This window comes from Solanum lycopersicum, chromosome 7 (genome assembly GCF_036512215.1).
Source record: "Solanum lycopersicum chromosome 7, SLM_r2.1".
NCBI classification, from domain to species: Eukaryota; Viridiplantae; Streptophyta; class Magnoliopsida; order Solanales; family Solanaceae; genus Solanum; species Solanum lycopersicum.
In genome coordinates this window covers 7,323,491-7,341,877 of record NC_090806.1, presented here as the reverse complement: position 1 = coordinate 7,341,877, position 18,387 = coordinate 7,323,491, and the positions used below count along the sequence as shown (strand labels likewise).

General features: G+C 29.2%; 2 protein-coding genes across 2 annotated transcripts in view; one reads left to right on the top strand and one right to left on the bottom strand.

The window, feature by feature from the left end:
• Positions 1-1,056, top strand: part of LOC101252502 (probable sodium/metabolite cotransporter BASS4, chloroplastic) — a 31,266-nt gene extending 30,210 nt beyond the window's left edge. Inside the window, exons 12-14 of the mRNA XM_004242830.5 lie at positions 344-473; positions 644-745; positions 818-1,056. Of these exons, the coding sequence (XP_004242878.1) occupies positions 344-473; positions 644-745; positions 818-883 (298 nt within the window). The 3' untranslated portion in view covers positions 884-1,056. The remainder of the gene's footprint in view (positions 1-343; positions 474-643; positions 746-817) is intronic.
• A 2,645-nt stretch (positions 1,057-3,701) lies between these two features.
• Positions 3,702-7,440, bottom strand: LOC101252788 (phospholipase A2-alpha). Its single transcript, XM_004242831.4, has 4 exons — positions 7,004-7,440; positions 6,117-6,159; positions 5,901-6,026; positions 3,702-4,035 (listed from the first exon to the last, which is right to left on the bottom strand). Exons 1-4 carry the CDS (start codon positions 7,127-7,129, stop codon positions 3,860-3,862), a joined length of 471 nt encoding a protein of 156 aa, XP_004242879.1. The 5' UTR covers positions 7,130-7,440; the 3' UTR covers positions 3,702-3,859.
• Between the last annotated feature and the right edge of the window lie 10,947 nt (positions 7,441-18,387).

Below are 18,387 nucleotides of genomic sequence, written 5' to 3'. Positions count from 1 at the left end.
TTTTTTGGCTCAAGTGTCTTTTGTTGCACTTATACATGTAGCACCTTTTGAAGAACCAAGAAATCCTTTGTCTTTGGCAATGATCTCTCTATAGCTTTGTTGGCATTTGTGCTAATACCATTAGTTCATGTGGAAATATTACTATAGTTAAGAAAGCCGTGTGCTTTTATTCATTCTCCTCCATCGATCACAATATTTGGTGGCCTTTTCATGCGCTGACTTTACCTAATCACCTGGTCAACAAAAATAGACGGAATAGCATGTCCATCCCTGATTGGCTCAGGGTATAAGCAGATAGCTTGCTTCAGTTTTGGAGATCACTGACTGATAAGGTTTTTTGCAGGCTTCTACATCTCAGCCTCTTTGCTTTCAATGCTCTGGCAATATCATTACTCTCCACTATTTCAGGGGGTAGTGAATCATCTTTTTCAAAGAAGCAAAATATTAGTGCTGTTTTACTTGTTGCAAGCCAGGTAAACTACATTTTATCTTTCTGCTCATAACAGCTATATTGCATCAGTCTAGAAAGCTTGATGCAGAGATTAGAGAAACCCACAATTCCAAATTTTTCTTCTTCTTTTTTTTTTACCTTTTTCATGACATCATCGAGGTGTCCTAATTTCCTTCGTCTTACTATTACAAGAAAACTCTGCCTGTAATGGTAGCAGTAGTAGAACAGCTTGGTGGTGCTCTTGGTGAATCTGGTTTATTGGTTCTTCCATGCATAGCGGCACATCTGAACCAGGTTATTCTTGATTTCTTCAATTCTTTGATTTTGCATTTCCAGTTTGCTAACACGAAATATCATTTGCTGCAGATCATCTTCGACTCTTTTTTGGTGAATGTTTGGTTTCAAAAAGAGCATGAGTTGAAGAGTGCTTAGATCAAATTGTCAGTCAAGGATTATAGCTTCATTTACAGTTTGTGCACGACAAGCATTTTTTAAAGTTATCCTTTCATATATATGTTGGCTCAATTGTGAGAATACTGTTATCCAAATATAATAGTCTTTTCTCTTGAAGAATAATAATAATGCATCTACTTAAAGACTATAAATGGTGTTGCAAGGTAATTGTTCTATAGCTCAAACAGGTTTATTTTCTATGTATGTACCTAATTTTCTTTCTACTTTCACTTCATTTATCCCTAATTTGTATAATTGAGCTCAAAATTACTGTAACTATTGACAGTGGCTTTTCTTCATCAAAATCTAAGTTGATTGATATACTTAATTCTCAAAGTTTATACATTAGAAGCACATTTTACTTGCACTAGATTTAGATGTGAGTGAGTAAGGAGTCATCTTATATGTTTGTTAAGTTCCTTGTTAAGGGTGTACATGACCGGGTTGGTTTGGATTTTTCAAATATCAAATCAAACCATTTGTGTCGGGTTTTTGAATTTATAAATCAAACCAAATCAATAAAACTCGGGGTTTTCAACTTCGGGTTTTTTCGATAAATTATTCATACAAACATATAATTTACTTGTACATTAAATATTTCTTTAGTCCTACCAAAATGCAAGTATCTAAGTTATTTATCAAGAAAAAAAATGATATGATTAATGATACTAAAATATCCAACAAAAAAATAATAAAATCGTGTAATAAATACTGCAAATTAATAAGTCATAATGAAATTGATCATAATTTAAAGTACTAAAGCATGCTAAAATAAGTTTAGCACGTATTAGTTACGTGACTAAATATTAAAAAAAAGTAAAAGTAGATCATTTATTTTAATTGTCTAAATATATTAAAACTAAAAAACAAATATTCAATATTATTGTCATTCTTAGTGTTGAATTGATTTTCTTTTTGCATTAATATTAATTTGATTTTTATTTAAGCTTTATTATAATTATCAACATGTATTATAAACTAAATATTTATTAGATCATTAAGAATTCTAACTTTCAAACGGAAATAAATATATTAAAAGATAAAAACTATGAAAAAGGATATTTAAAAATTATATCAAAATAAGTATTTTTACATATAAAATAAAGTTTTAAAATTATATATATAATGTCGGGTTGGTTTGGTCTCGGGTTGGTTTTTTTAGTTGAAACCAAAGCAACCCAAATTTAGTCGGGTTTTTTTTTCCAACACTAAATCAAGTCAAACCACACGACTAGTCGCGATTTTTTTTTGATTTGCGGTTTGATTCGATTTTCGGTTCGATTTTATACACCCCTAGTTCCTTGTATTTCTAGAGCAACTACACGTTTTGAAACTTAATGATCACATTGATGTAGAGCGGATGTTGAAAGAGGTTGTTCCTGATTGCTAAATTATTCATTTTTCAGTTGGGATTTGGACCTAACTCAACCTCCGAAAAAATTATAGCTAAAGAAGGAAAGATTATCCAAATCCATGAAATAATGGTATAGTGGGATGGATAACATTCCTTCACTTTCAACCAGAAGTCTCACACGTTATAGCTCAAGAGATAAAGATTGTAGAAGTCCATATAAGCATGAAATTTTAATCCATTATAACACCCTTCTCACACCTAGAAGATCATGTTCGATTAAAGCATGGATCGGGAGCTCAAACGAGGATGAATCTGACTTTGATCCTAACTCACCCTCAAAAGCTAGCCCATGAAGGATCCTACCCAAGTCCACAAAACCAAATTGTCCATCCATTCTCCAAACTATGTGGATATTTAATTCACTCTAACACTTCATTCACGCTCAGGCACAACTGAAGCGTGGATCGAAAACTCAAACGAGGATAGACTCAATTCTGATATCATGTAAAGATATAATACTAGAATCTAACTCAACCACATAAAACTCGACAGTTCTTCTCTCATAAGCTAACTGTGAATTGAGTTAGATTCATATGTTATATCTTTACCATTCATAAGAGACAAGATAAACTCTTTATCTTCTCCTTTCTTTCTTATGCATGATAATTGTTTGGGTCATAGTTACTAATTTATGACAAATTCTTAATGCAAAAGTAAGCTAAGATTGTGTAGCAGGTAGGGGTTGGCAGTTAGGCCTATTATTATAATTTCTACATTATGTTATAGACTGAAGTAAAATGTAGTGTCTATATTCGATGTTGTACTTATTTAAAATTTAATTTTGGATTTGTTTTGTCAAAATTGTAAAAGAAAAGCAAATAGATGTTGACTATTTTAGGTTTACATATGTCATAATTCAATCTGATTGAACTTTAAAATTACCAAACAATCCACCCTATATCTTGCATATCTTACCTATCAACATTACTAGAAAATTAAAGATTAGGGAAAATTTGTTTGATAAAATATGATTTTTTTCATCGATCAGTTTCATTGGAAAAATGCATAGTGAAAAATAGATTCTCATTGAAAAAACATAAATATTCTTAAGTTTTTCATTTGAAATAATTACAATTTCCTTCCGACCAAATTCAATTGAAATATAAGTCGAATAGCCACGGAGCATTTTTCAAATGAAAAATGGTAAAAAAAAATTTAGCATGTGCCTCTTATTCTACAATAAAAATAACTTTTAGCGGCATTAAATATTGACGCATTACCGGCATTAGTAAGTGCTATTAGAACCAATATCGCTAAAGACTTTAGGAACATATACAAAAAGAGTGACAATTGCCGCTAAAAGTACATATTTAGCGATAATTAAAAATTAAATGCCACTAATGATCATTTTTATTGTAGTGTTAGAGTTTGTTTAACAAGCAATTAAAACCAAGTTACTAAAATAAATGAAGCATTATAATACATCTAAGACACTTAATTTGGTCCCCATAGAAATTACAAGCACAATGATAACAACAATTTTCTTCAAATGTAAAAATAAATGAAAATTTAGAAAAAATTAAAAATGTTTTTTAAAAATACTATGGTTTCTTGAAAATTTTTCCAGCAGCCACAGCAGCATCAATAACATCAGTGATAACTCTAACAACTGTAGTAATTGAACATGTATTTTCTTTGAATGTTGGAGATCCTGATTTTGTGAACTTAGCTACACAACTCAAGAAGTTCTCATTGCACTCCAAATTTAGATAATTATCTGTCACATCAAAAAATAACAAAAATAGCTAAGAAGAATGAATTCGGGATTTAGAATCAATCAGTTCGTAATGAATAAAGATTTGCTAGTGTGTGTGTATATATATATATATATATATTCTCTTTAAATTATGTGATATAGTTTGACTTGACACAGAGTTTAAGATAGAAGGATGTTTGTGTAGCTATAAATTATTTCATTAAAGATAAAGTCAGAATTTTAAAGTTTGGTTACCGAATAAAACAATAGTCATTCTTTCTTAGACCCACTAAAAAAAAGTGAATCATATAAATTAGGGGGGAAAAAATTGAGTAACTTTTTTGGGATAATTATATCTTTTTGTACCATCCTAAAAAATAATAAGAGAAATGTATTTGTTTTGTATATTAAATATAATAAAATGTATTTGTTTTGTATATGAAATATATAATAAATATACATTATCAGTTATACATATTTTATATCTTAATGTAAACATCATTATTTAATTATACATATCTGCATGGTTCGAGCCAAAGAAAAATTGAAGTAAGATTCGTTTATGCCAACAAACTATCACTAAAAATTATTTTTAAACCCTACTTGTGGAAATGAAACAAGTTATTATGATTAAAGTAACATAGCATCTAAATATCCACTACTAAAAAAAATATACAATTACCTCTAAAATATATCGATAATTCCTAGTTAATTCATTATTAAATAATTCTTAACTAATTAATTTAATCACTAATTTATAAATAAATAAAATTAGTATGAAAATTTACTGTTTAGCTATGAAATTATATCAATCAATCGAGCTTCATAATTTGAGTATGATAAACACCAACTTTGATGTGTCAACATATGCATTATTGACTACAACTACCTCACATAATTCAAAATATATTATTTTCTCTAGCTAGGTGTATTGCAAAGCAACTTCCTCAGTAAAACCTTCTTTGTTACTTGTCACTTATTAATTTATTATTTCTTTCGTTTCAATGATATTTTTTAAAATTTTAAAATTTAAATAAATTTATTTTTAATCATAAATTTTTCATATACTTTTCAAATGCTTTGAATATTTAATTTTTGAAAAATAAAAAATATCATATAAATTAAAATATAGGGAGTATTTTTTGGAATTGGACAAGTGACATTTTGGAATATATCTAGACACATACGAAAAAAAATAGAATTTAATTTCTATTTATTGGGGGTTGTAAGAAGATGTTTACATAATTAAGTCAATCAAAAATAAATGTAGCTAATTTATATGCTAAAATATATATTATTAATAAATATAAAAAATGATAAATAATATATAAATCATTTACAACTTCATTGCATGACTTCAAATTTTTTAGAGATAAAAGGTGTGAATTAGGAACTATGAGTGTGTTTGGTATTAAGGAAAAATATTTTCTATAATCTTTTTTTCTAATGTTCAATTAGTTAAATATTTTGAAATTAAAATATGTTAATAATTAGGAAATTAACTTCCTTAACTAAAGTAAGAAAATAAATTTCACAAATAATAATATCCAACGTCAATTATATTTTTATCGTACCTTTGACACCTCATTTTCACCTTTTATCCTACAACTCTCAACCCCACCACCACAAACCCCACCTCACATGATATTTATATAGCGTTTTATATAAATATCTAAAAAAAAATAATTTAAAAATCACTTATATTTTTAAAGATTTTTTTTTTTGAAAAAATATTTTTCATCATCAGCCGAACACACCCTACGTATCAACCTTCAACGCCATATATTTAAAAAGAGCTCTATATTATATATAAGATAAACGTAAACAAAATTTTTACATTTTTACTGTCATTATAAAATTCAAAACTCGTAAAGTAAATAACTTACTGTCTTTGTGTTGTATACATAAATCATGCTTCATACAACAAGCATCAAGTGCATCACATGGTTGTTCCCCAGGGCATCCACTATACATAATTCCACAATATTTACCATATCTTAGAAATGGAGGAACTGCAATGAAATCATTATTAAAATTTTATTAACTATAGAATTTATATAATTAAAAGTAGAAGTAGTTTTAAATATTGAAACATAGTGTACCTGCACAAAACTTTGATTCACATGTTCTACTGCATTCTTTTTCCTTAAAAAGTTGAATTAAAAAGGAAAAAAAAAGTTGATTAGGATAAGTTTGTGAATAATTAACATGAAATTGTTCTAAGCAAAAAAAAAAATGATATAGTGGATGAATAATAATCTTCTTTTCATTTTTAATCAGAATTTTTAAGTTCGAGCTTTACTTTAAAAATATCTATTAAATTGGGTCCACCCCTACCTTACCCATAGGGGTAACTAATTATCCCATTAGTTTTATCTAGGCTACTATATATGGACAAAAGCAATTCATTTGCTTTGTCAAAATTTTCGATGATAGTTGACATTAGTTGTGATTAATGTAGATCTACTCAATGGGCTAAAGTGACCTTATTTTGCCTTATCAATTCTAGGGAAACTCTGAATATATGCATAGATATTTGTACATATAGATCTTTTAGATGCTAAGATCCAAAGGTGATTGGAAAATAATTCAGATCGTACGTTAAGGTTTTTAAGCAAATCACTTAGTGAAAAAGAAAGTGATCGATCGATGATAATCAGGAGGTGGGCTTGGAAGCGGTCGCTATGGGTATTATTTTACAATTGAAGTACTACACTAAAGAATGGAAAATTACGGAGCTTCTCTACTACATGACAGATATCTGAATTAGTCGAATTATTAAATTCTGAAATATCACGATCAATCATGCAATCAAGATTTAAAAGAAGATTCAAATTATGAAGAAGTACACGAAAAAATTAATAAAGATTCAACATCATAATATTCGTATGTATAAACAATGTAATATTCGATGACCCTACCTAGCTCCGCCTCCCAACATGGTTATAGGAAAGCATGAGATGAGAGAGATATAGAAAGAAAAATTTACCAAGGAGAGGCCAGCATTAGTTTCAACACCAACGTTAAGTGCATGAATTGAAATTGGGGAATTAAATAAATTGGTGAAAATTGCTATGATGCAAAATGCAAGAAAGTGTAGAGATAATTTCACCATTTGAACTAAGCACAAAGAAAGAAAAAAAAGCACTAAAATTTTAATAATTTAATAAAAAGGCTCTGATTTATAGGAAAAAATGGTTGGTGACAAAACAAAAATATATGTGTATAGAAACTGAAGCCTTTCTGGCTGAGTTGATGAGATGATATTTGTCTTGTAACGTCTCGTGACATGATTTTGGCACTTTTTGGACATGATTTATAAACACTATCAATTATTTTATTTTATTTTAACAGTGAGAAGGATGTGAACCTCAATTATTTGATTCAATATTTACTAGGAGAGATATTTTCAAAAATATATGTTTCAGTATTTTAAGTTGTGTAATCCAAATATATATAAAAGAAGGGACTAATTTGAGTCATTTTCAATAAGTTAAAAGGATATTTTTATTAAATAGATGAAAGAAAGAGTGAATTTGATTCAATAAATAGAAGTAGAATATTTTTAAACCATTTCTAATACATTAAAAGATATTTGTATAACTTTTTCCGTTTAAATTATAAACTTCTTTCTACAAAAGGTTGTGGTAGATATTAAAATTTTGTGGGACTCTACAAGATGTGTTTGATTCCAATTAGAATTCTTGGAGGCTACTCAACCTTAAACTCTAGTTCAAGTTTATATAAAGACTGTTATATTCAATTAAAATGACATCTCGAATGTCTCATAAATTATTGTTTTTTCACAAAGAGATCATGAACACCTCGAATATTGACTTTCTTAAAAAGCAATCTCGAATATATCATAAGCTCTTAGGTATTCGATCAATATCTCATAATTTTTGGGCATTCACAAAAAGAAATCATAGAAAGTACAGTTTTCTAACAAGAAGATAGAGAAAACCCGTGGATCAAACGCTGCAGATTTCTCTAGAAACTACAAATTTTAAGAATTCAAGCATTCAACTCAAGATCAAGACCATCATATACAAGATCAAGCTCAAAAAATTTCTTGAATTTAAGTACAAGACAAGATCAAGTTGAAGTTCATCAAAATTATATTGAAGATCAAGCTTGAAGGCCCCTGAATTTAATTAAAATTTAATTAGCACGAGTTGAGATCAATCTCAAACTCAAAAACCCTTGAACTTATATTCGAAAAAATGGATTAGGGGATCCATATATATTGTAACACTCATATTTTAAAATTATACACTACGATCATTGCAGTATTTTTCAATTCTGATTATTATTTTCTCGACACAAATTTTACTGTCTATAAATCTCAGAATTTATAGGCAATAAAATTCTGAGGATTGTAGACAATAATATTTTGAAAAATTATAGATAATGAAATTCGCGTTGAAAAAATAATAATCAGGACCGAAAAGTATCACAACAATCGCAGTATTTGATTCAAAATATAAATGTTACAATCTTTATGGAATTGAATATATATTCAAGAACTCTTGAGCTTCATCATAAACTTGTACTTGGATTCAAGTGCGTTAGAGTTTGATCTTGAATATAATCTTGATAAACTTGAACTTGACTTGTACTTGAATTCAAGGACCTTCGAGCTTGATCCTGAATGTAATATTGATGAACTTGAGCTTGATATTGACTTGTCATGCGGAAGTTAGCAAAGCAAATCTCAAAAGTCCACGAGTAAAAAGACAAACGAGAAATATACCTATAAACACAGACATAGTTTGGTCAATCGACCTACGTCCACAAAGAAGATGAGAAATTCACTATATAAATATGATAATACAAAATATAGAGAGAAACAACGTAACCTCAACCAATTCACTCGAAATACAATGAGATTCACACAAGTGATAACGTATCACTTGTGTCCCACAAATTCTTTCCCCTAACCAAAACTCTCAAAGCCCCTAAGACTACATTATGAATGTTATTATGTTAGAAGTAACATGTCTTTATTTATAGAGTTCTAAACATTTTGCTACAATAAAAGGACTAGTCAAATATGACGACTTTATATTTTTCTTTAGAAGAAGAAAAACCTATATATGGTAAGAAACTCAGGGCAATACCTAACATCATCATTCGCTTAGTAATCAAAGCAATAAGAATAAGTTAAAAATAAACAAAAACAACTAACATAATACATGACTTAACTTGGCTTTAACGGGCAACTATGACCTTCACATTGAGTGCGCACAATAGGCACTTAAACGTATATAAAATTGAACAAGTAGATACATTTGTCCTACATGACATAATACATGTAGGTTGTCACGTAGGACACTATATTATCATGTAGGATGCCATGTAGGACGAATTAGTCTATTTGTTCAATTTTAAACAACTTTAAACGCCTACTTATGTACACTCAAAGTTAAAAATACAGTATCCAACTAACATCATGTTAAGGGTCATGTTTATGGATTATGTCTTATTTTTAAATGTCGAAGATAAAACGACTAATATTTTGGAGCTAACCAGATTTTAAAATATACATATTATAGTTTATTTGACCAAATTTCTAAAATCGATTTATTTTGAAAAAAAAAGTGTATTTCAAAATAAATATACTTTCGGTGAGCATCAATTGTACTTGACTAATCAATTTTAAAAATAATTTTGAATTGGAATTAGTATTTGACCAAAAAAATTAAAAAAATCGTCTTCTATATATTTTTTAAGTGATCTTTTTTAATTTTTCACTTGATATTTGATATATATATATTAGAGTCTATTAATTCAAATCTAAGTCAGGTAAAACTTAATAAGATAAACCACTCTCAATCAATCATTTTTTCATATTCAAAACTCATATTCAAAACTTCTGATTAACGAAGAGGACAATCCCATCAACCACGTCACATAATTCATCCAGAAATTGACGAAAGATTATCTAATTTTAGGGATATTTGTATACCAAATGGCTTTTAATTAAATATTGATGCTTGTAGTTACCTTGTTGTATCTCGTGGGGACATATATGTCCAAGAATTCACGTGCCAATGTGACAGACAATTCAACTATTCAATTATGCACATGTACTTATTTACTATGCACTATATTCTCGTCCGTTAAATTTTACTTGTATATTATAATTCATTTTAATATATAAAAAATAATTGACTTTTATTCATAGTATTAACTTTCTTTTAAGACTAAATACTAAATATCAATGAATGTAAGTATACTAATAAAATACTCATATATTCGTTATTTGTAAAAGAATATATAAAATTCAAAGTGAACATGTAAAAATAAATAAAGAGAATATTAAAAATATCATTAACCGAAGAAATAGATTTATTTTCTTTATTTTATTTTACTTGACCAATTTGTTACTTCCTTTTACAAATTGCTAACATGGACATCTATATAGTAATTAATTTTATCTTTAATATAAAAATCATGTAAAATAAAACTATTTGAAGGGAACTGTTAAAAACGAATAATTATTTAAGTTATGGTAGAGGGTTGTAGTCATGATTTATACATGTTAACTTTCTTTATTACTATAATAATTGTTAGAAGTTGTCATAATTGTGGTGAGTAAAAAATAACGTGGTAAAAGAAAGAATAACGTCTAAACACCTCTCTGCTTAATATAACATTATTACAAATGGATTTCAAAATATTATATTTTAAACCAACCCCCCCCCCAGCCCACGCATCCCACCACCCACCCACCCACACCCACCCCACCCTATTTTTGTCATTTTCATTTCTTTCTTTTTTTTTAAAAAAAAAAACATTTTTTGGTCATTTTAAACCCTTTTTTTCGGAAGTTCCTTCAAAGGTGTAATGACCCTGAAAGTCATTTATGAAAATTTTCACAAAATTACCGTTTTAGCCATCTCATAGTTGTCTCGAGTCACTTTTGATCAATTTGTGAAACAAATTTGGAAATTTTTGAGTTATATATTAATTTCAATTGTCTAGTTGACCAGTGATGTTAAATAAATAAATTTTTATTAGGTGGCTAATGGGCCAATTCTGTAATCTATATAATACCCTTGCCACATGGCCCGTGTGTGAGAAAAAAAAATAGTGAGACTTATTAATATTGATTTATTTACTAGCTAACAATTATTACCCTAAATAATTAAAACAAATTGAGGAGAGGAATTACTTGTACGACGAATAGCGGCCGTAAGCTTCAGAATTTCATTAAAATGCAGGTTTGATTGATGTTAGTGTTGACGAGTGTAAAGAAAATTGAAAGTGAAAATGGGTGGCTATTGGTGTTAGTATTACTCACTGATGTATTGAAATTTGGAGAAAAGTGAGGGACATAATAATAACATATAGAGAAGTAATGATTGAGGGATAATGGCGCTATGACTTTAACTAGTAGGTTAATTTTCAATTTGTCCTTTTGCACTATAGTAAATAGTTTAATAAATTAATTGAATTTGATTTTAGTTTCTATTGATTACAGATTGGAAGGGTAATCTCTCATTAATTATTAATAGTGTAGTACGGATAACTATATACGTAAGTATTATATGTGAGTATGGGTTGAAACAATTAAATTAGATTGCTTTGTTTTCGCTAGTGTGCTAAGCCGTTAGTTTGATTTTAATTATTTTCTTTTGTTATCATGTTATATATTCAGTTTTGATATATTGAGATAGATAATTAAATACTAAATGTATTGTATTACTTGAATACCATTAAAGTTATGAGAATTGGAGGTATTGAAACTAAATAGGTTTGAAATTTATAAAATGTGAAACTTGATAGATAAGTGGGTATCAAGATTTAGAAAATTTATTATAGATTTGAGTAGGTTTTTCAGTCTAGACTAAACCTATAATAATATGGGTGTTGTTAGTTTCGAAATCTTACGATAATTATGGACTTGAATAGATTGCATTTATTTGGAGGCCAAATGAAAAGGAAAGACTCAGGTTCTGAAGTGACTGTTCGACTATTTGAGGCAAGTGAATTTCTAAACTCTTGTTACGTGTATGAAATGCGTGTATGTCCTTGTGGTATATGTTTGGAAGTAATGGGATTGGTGATGGGTTGACTTGTCCACATTGATTAATTCTAATGATGAAAAGAATAGGGATAACAAAAGGCAATGTGATTGTTGATGTAACTTCAGGTTTGTGTGGTTGTGAACTGTGCGATGTTATGAAAATGGTCATCTCCTCATTATTTGTGTGAACTTGTCATCTACATTATTCTAAGGCATTAATTGTGACAAGTGTTATGTGCATTGAGAAAGAATGAGTAATTAAGAGGATGTACCATTTCGAGGGATGTATCACGCGCCGCGATGGATACTATATTTCGAGAGACGTATCGCGCGCCGTGATGGTTACTATTATCGAGGGTCGTGTCGTGCGCCGCGACAGATGCATGGAAAGATATGTCCCCCATGGGTCCCGGACTGAGAGACAGCGGGTGTGCATCACTAAGTCAGACATGCATCATTATACTTGACATTGCATTCCATTGCATTGCGCCTACTTATCATTAGTGAATTTGATATCGTGTTTTGCTGATCTTCTGATTGCCTTTCTGCGGAACTTGTGATTGATCAATATTGAGCTTGTCATTGCGGATATGTAGTTTGTTGAAGTATTGTTATTGAGGATATGTAATTTGTTAAAGTGTTGTTGTTGAGGATATGTAATTTGTCTAACTGTTGTTATTGAGTTACGTGCTATGTAAACTGTGAGCTGTTAGGTTGGGTTGATTTTAATGCAGGTTGTAGTTGTGGAGGTTCAGTTGGGGGTGGTAGGAGTACCCGTATTTCATCCCCTTAGCCTGTGTTTAGAGGTTTACTTGTTGAGTACTGTGTGGTTTGGTACTCACCCCTTGCTTCTACAAAAAAAATTTTTGTAGGTTATGAGCCTGGATTTTTGTTGTACTTGCCATTCTCTTCTTTTCCCAGGCTTCTTGGAGATTTGTGAGGTAGTTGTTTCCATCTCATTGGACTTTCTTCTCCTTAATTATATCTTGTTATATTTTAGAAACAAGTTCATTTGAGACTTGAGTTTTCATTTGAATCAATTGTAATATTTTAGAGGCTTGTACACGTGACTACCAGGTTTTGGGGTTTTTATTAAGTTACTTATATTTTATTTCCGCACTAATTGTAATGGTTGAGTTTTAGGCTGACTTGTCTTGGTGGGATAAGAGGAGTGTTATCACGTCCATTTTTGGGTCTTGACAAAAGGGGATTCAATAGATAAGTAAAAGAAGTATCGTGGAGGGAGGGGGCGGGGTGTGGAACCTGACTTCCACATTACAAAACTAAGAGTGAGGGCTGAGGGCACATTCTTGGGGTCGTTTGGTGTGGGGGATAAAAATAAATAGTGATAGAACAAAAATTTTGTATCTTGTTTGGTTGTCATGTTCGGGTAACTTGTCCCTCCATTTATATAATACTGATGGGATAAGTTATTACATATATATATGGTGGTTGGGGAATTGGACACCCTTCGTCAGAAAATTACACTATATTTATAAGTAAAATAATAATTTAAATGGTTAAATAACATATTTTGGACACTCTTGAAAAACAATAAAAAATTTCTAGCTTAGTGATTTCAGTTGTTCAATTCTTACTAAGTTCTTTGCAACTTGTAGTGATTTCGGCCCGTTAATTGACTTTGATTTTTTTTCTTCTCATTAAAAATTTAAATAAAATTTAAAAATAATTATTTAATTTAAGTTAATAAGCAAATCCTATTCTTTTCATTAAAAATTTAAATAAAATTTAAAAGTAATTATTTGATTTAAAGTTAATAAGCAAATCCTATTTACTTCAATAAAGCTACTAAAAGTGAAAATACTTTATATAAATTTCTTTTAGGGAAACTTTCACATATAGCTACTTAAAAATAATTGATTACTCTCTATAACTATAGTTTAATAATTACAATTTATAGCTACATGTTATTTGGAGGAGAGAGGCGAGCGATACTGGGAGAGAGAGGAGAGAAGTGAGAGAAAGGCGGAAAAGAGTGGGAGAAAGGTGAATTGTACATGCATATTGGTTAGATAATTGTATATTATACAAATGTAATTGTATATATGGAAAGAGAGATCGGGAGAGGGAGGAGAGAGGCGATCAAGACTGAGAGAGAAGAGAGAGAGCCAAGCGAGATTGAGAGAGGTGAGCGATAGAGGACAGAGAGTGGGACATAGGTGAATTATATATGTATATAATTGTATATAACTGTATATTATACATATAAATTTGTATAAATGGCAAGCGAGATTGGGAGAGTGAGGAGAGAGGCGAGCGAGATTGAGAGAGGGAGGAGAGAGGCAAGCGAGAGAGGGCAGAAAGTGGGAGAGAGGTGAATTGCATATGTATATAAGAATTATATATTATACATATTTATTGTATATCCTGGCGAATTATACATATACAAACATGACTAATTATACAAACTCGATGTCAGCCCACGTAATTAACGTATAATGTTAGTCGCGAGTGGTAATTATAGCAAACTATAGCTATGATGAGTAATTAAATAGTATAAATTTTCTTATCCGCCTAATTTTCCCTATCTTTTAATATAACTCGTTTGATTCTATTCTTTATTTTTCATTTCTCGTTGTTGGTTATCAGAGGTTTGTGAAATCTTGAAGCATAAACGTGATTTCACTCTAAACTGAAATATCACTTTCCTATCAGATAAACGTGAACATTAAATCTAAATATTATGTAGTTTGATTTTAAAAAATTTAGGTACACCCAATCCTTAAATTAATTTACGAGCTATGAGATTTTTGGACACCCTTCGTAAAATTTCTGGCTTCGCCACTGTATGATGGGATAAGTTATTTCACAATAACTAACCGTGTGATAGCTAATCCTAGGGTAACTTGTTCCGACCAAACGATAGTCTAACTTATCAAAATAAAAGTAAAGAAAATAAAGGAGCCTTGCTATTCGTCACATAACTTACAAAAATTTCTAGGATTCATAAAACTAAAAGCAACCAAACAAAATTCAGTATGATCAAGTTTAACCACTTTTAGTTATAATTCATTTAGATTGAGGCATTAACATATCTCTAAATGTATATACTTTATATAAGATTGAATAGGTACGTCCTTATACCTTTTAATTAGTTACATCAATAATTATGTTATGAGGAACTTTCATATATAGCTAATTAAAAGTAGTCTAATTATTTTTTATAGCTATACTTTGATAATTACAATTGTATCTAGATGTTATAGAGAGGAGAGAGGAGAGAGGCGAGCGAGAGAGGGAAAAGAGTGAGAGAGGTGAATTGCATATGTATATTGGTTAGATAATTGTATATTATACATATGTAATTGTATATATGGAAAGAGAGATTGAGAAAGGGAGGACAGAGGCAGCGAGATTGGGAGATTGGGAGAGAGGCGAGCAAGAGAGGGCAGAGAGTGGGAGAGAGAGGAGAGAGGGGGTAGAGAGTGGGAGAGAGAGGAGAGAGGCGAGGGAGGTTAGGAGAGGGAGGAGAGAGGTGAGCGAGAGAGGGTGAAGAGTGGGAGAGAGGTGAATTATATATTCGTTAGATAATTGTATATTATACATATGTATATTCGTATAATCTGGCGAATTATACATATACAAATGTCGTTAATCATGCGAATTCGAACTCAGCCTACATAATAATTAATGTATAATGTTAGTCACTAATGATAATTATAACAAACTATAGTTATAATAAATAATTAAATAATATAAGTTTATGTAATTTTTCCCTTATATTATTAACTCTACTATTAGTGAAATTGTAAATCTAAAAATTCATAGTGTTTAATTAAATAATTTGCCGAACATAAAAAAAGTTTTTAAGCTAAAACATATAAGTTGGGATCAATAATTGGCCGAACATAAAAAAAGTTTTAAAGCTAAAAAATATGAGTTGGGATCGTCCAACTTTGTCCTGAGTTTGCTTTGGTTTAAAAACACTTTTTAGAGTTATTAAACACCAAATGATTTTATTTTCTTTTTAAAAAATAAAACCTTAAAAACTTATTTATCAATCATTTATATTCACCCAAATACAAATTAAAGTGATCGGTCCAGTTTAATCCGCTTTTTATATATAAATTCAATTTATTAATTTATAAACTCACTAAATTAATAAATAAATTAATAATATATTCGTTATCGATATGCTCGTTCTAAAGAGTAAAGAATATGGTTTAGCTATGGTCCTAACTTATAATTCAAGCTCAAATATTATACTATAAGTGGAGAAAATTAATTCTTAGTAATGTCTGTATTAATTCTCAGTAATGTCTGTATGTCTAATTTATGCGGCATAGGTATTCTATTCAGCAATACAACGTCATTTACGTATTATTCCTTCCCACTAATAAGAGCGATAGAGAATCTCAAGTACCTACACAAAAATGCTTGAAGCTAATACTATTATTTTCTAAGATTGACGAGAAATATCAATTGAACCTTTTTTTTTTGAAATAATAAGCACCAATATATAATTATAGATAAAAATATAGGTTTTTTTATTATTTTAATTTATCAATTGTCGATTATTATTACCAAGGGTCCATAATTAAATCAATAGACCAATAAAAAATATACAAATCCTTGAAAATTATCAACACACTAATTCGATACAAAATAATCAATGATCCTTTTTAGATTTTTATTTATTAAATAAATCTTGACACGCCCCTAATAAAAAGAGACTTTTTTCGTTTGGTAATTATATGAATCACAGTCAATTAGCAGACTATTTAATTTAATATTTTTCGTTTCAAAATAAGTAAATTATTGTGGTAATGTGCATCTATTAAGAAAAAAAAATTAGAAATAAAATAAAGATTTTTTTACTTTTGTCTTTTTAGTTGTTTTTAAATTATTTCTGAAAATATAAATATTTCAAAGTAAAATTATAAATATAAGTCATTACTCTCTTGTTTAAATATCCAAGAAGATATAAATGAAGGAATAAAAATTCACTTCTTTATTTATTTTAAACTATAAAAAGAGTGTGTGTGTATATATATATATATATATATAATGATGCCGTGTCTACGACTAGGCTGAGTCATAATCCAATAAAGTTAAATAGTTAAAAATTGATTAGAGATGATTGTTTGGTAATTAATGGTAATTTTTTTTAATATAAAAGTGGAAGAAGGTAAAATTGAAAACATCTTTTTTTTTCTTTTTTTTTTTTTGGTTAAATAATTGAAAATATCTTCTTTTTGTCGGGGTAAAAATTGAAAATATCTTATACATTGGTTGGTGGACTCCAATCCATAAAAAAAAATATCTTTTGAGGTTGTTTTTATTAGATAGACTTTTTCCAAGTTACATGACAAGTCTTTTGTTTTATTTTGTTTTGTTCTTCTTTTTAAAATTCACCTTGAAAATTATGAAGCTTTGCTTGGAATTATTGGTAATTATACATCATTCTAGAATAAGAAATATATTGACTTCACCAGCCACTTTGAAGGGGCATACAGTTTGCTCTATTTTTTTTAGCATTACTAGTGATGGTCTCTGTCAATACGAGCTCAATATGTAGAGATGAATCCGTATATAGATAGTGTATATGTATATTTATCAATTTTAAAAAAAGTTATGTATATATATGTATATCTATTTGAGAAACATAAACTAAATATAGCTAGTAATATCTCTGTAAAAGCATGGAAGGGACTTGGTGTTGCTTGTACAAGTCAAGGCATCCATCCGTGCGACTAGACGACTAGGGTTCAATCTCAACTAAAAGCTTATTATAACATTAAAATTGCAAGAGGTTTAAATTCATGATCATTCGGTAGAACTAATCCATCTTGATCATTGAGTTATATAACTCAAGAAAGTTAAAGTTGATTGGTGTATATTTATTTCAATATTAAAAGTAAAATATTAAATGCATATGTTTGCAGGTATAAGTTGACAAGAATGTGGTCACTATTTTGGTGTAACTTTTGTAACCATAATTATATCATGATTTACCACTAAATTCTTCTATTATTCTACTTCATTATACCAAGAATGTTAGGATATTCATTTACAGAATTTACTATCCATTACTGTTCATTGTAAGGAAAAATTCTTCAGCTATAAATAATGATGTCTTCCTTTAGATTGAATACAACAAGAGACGAAAATGTATGCCAAAAAAGATGAGAAATGTGAAATAATATTTTAATGTGTTATAGTGAAAGAGAGAGTTGAGACAATTAAAATATTGTAAGTCTTCAATACTATATAAAAAAGAGAGATTCATACGAGTTCGAAGTCAAAAGAATAAAAAAGAATTGCCGAAAATTTAAAAAGGATACATCATATTTTATTTTTAACCAACAATGCAAAATCGC

Excerpts from the sequence above, each read along its gene's own strand:
- LOC101252788 (XM_004242831.4), bottom strand. The coding sequence starts at position 7,129 with ATGGTGAAATTATCTCTACACTTTCTTGCATTTTGCATCATAGCAATT. Across the intron at positions 6,027-6,116 it reads TGAATCAAAGTTTTGTGCAG|TTCCTCCATTTCTAAGATAT; the intron begins GTACACTATGTT and ends ATTTCATTGCAG. Across the intron at positions 4,036-5,900 it reads ATGTATACAACACAAAGACA|ATAATTATCTAAATTTGGAG; the intron begins GTAAGTTATTTA and ends TTGATGTGACAG.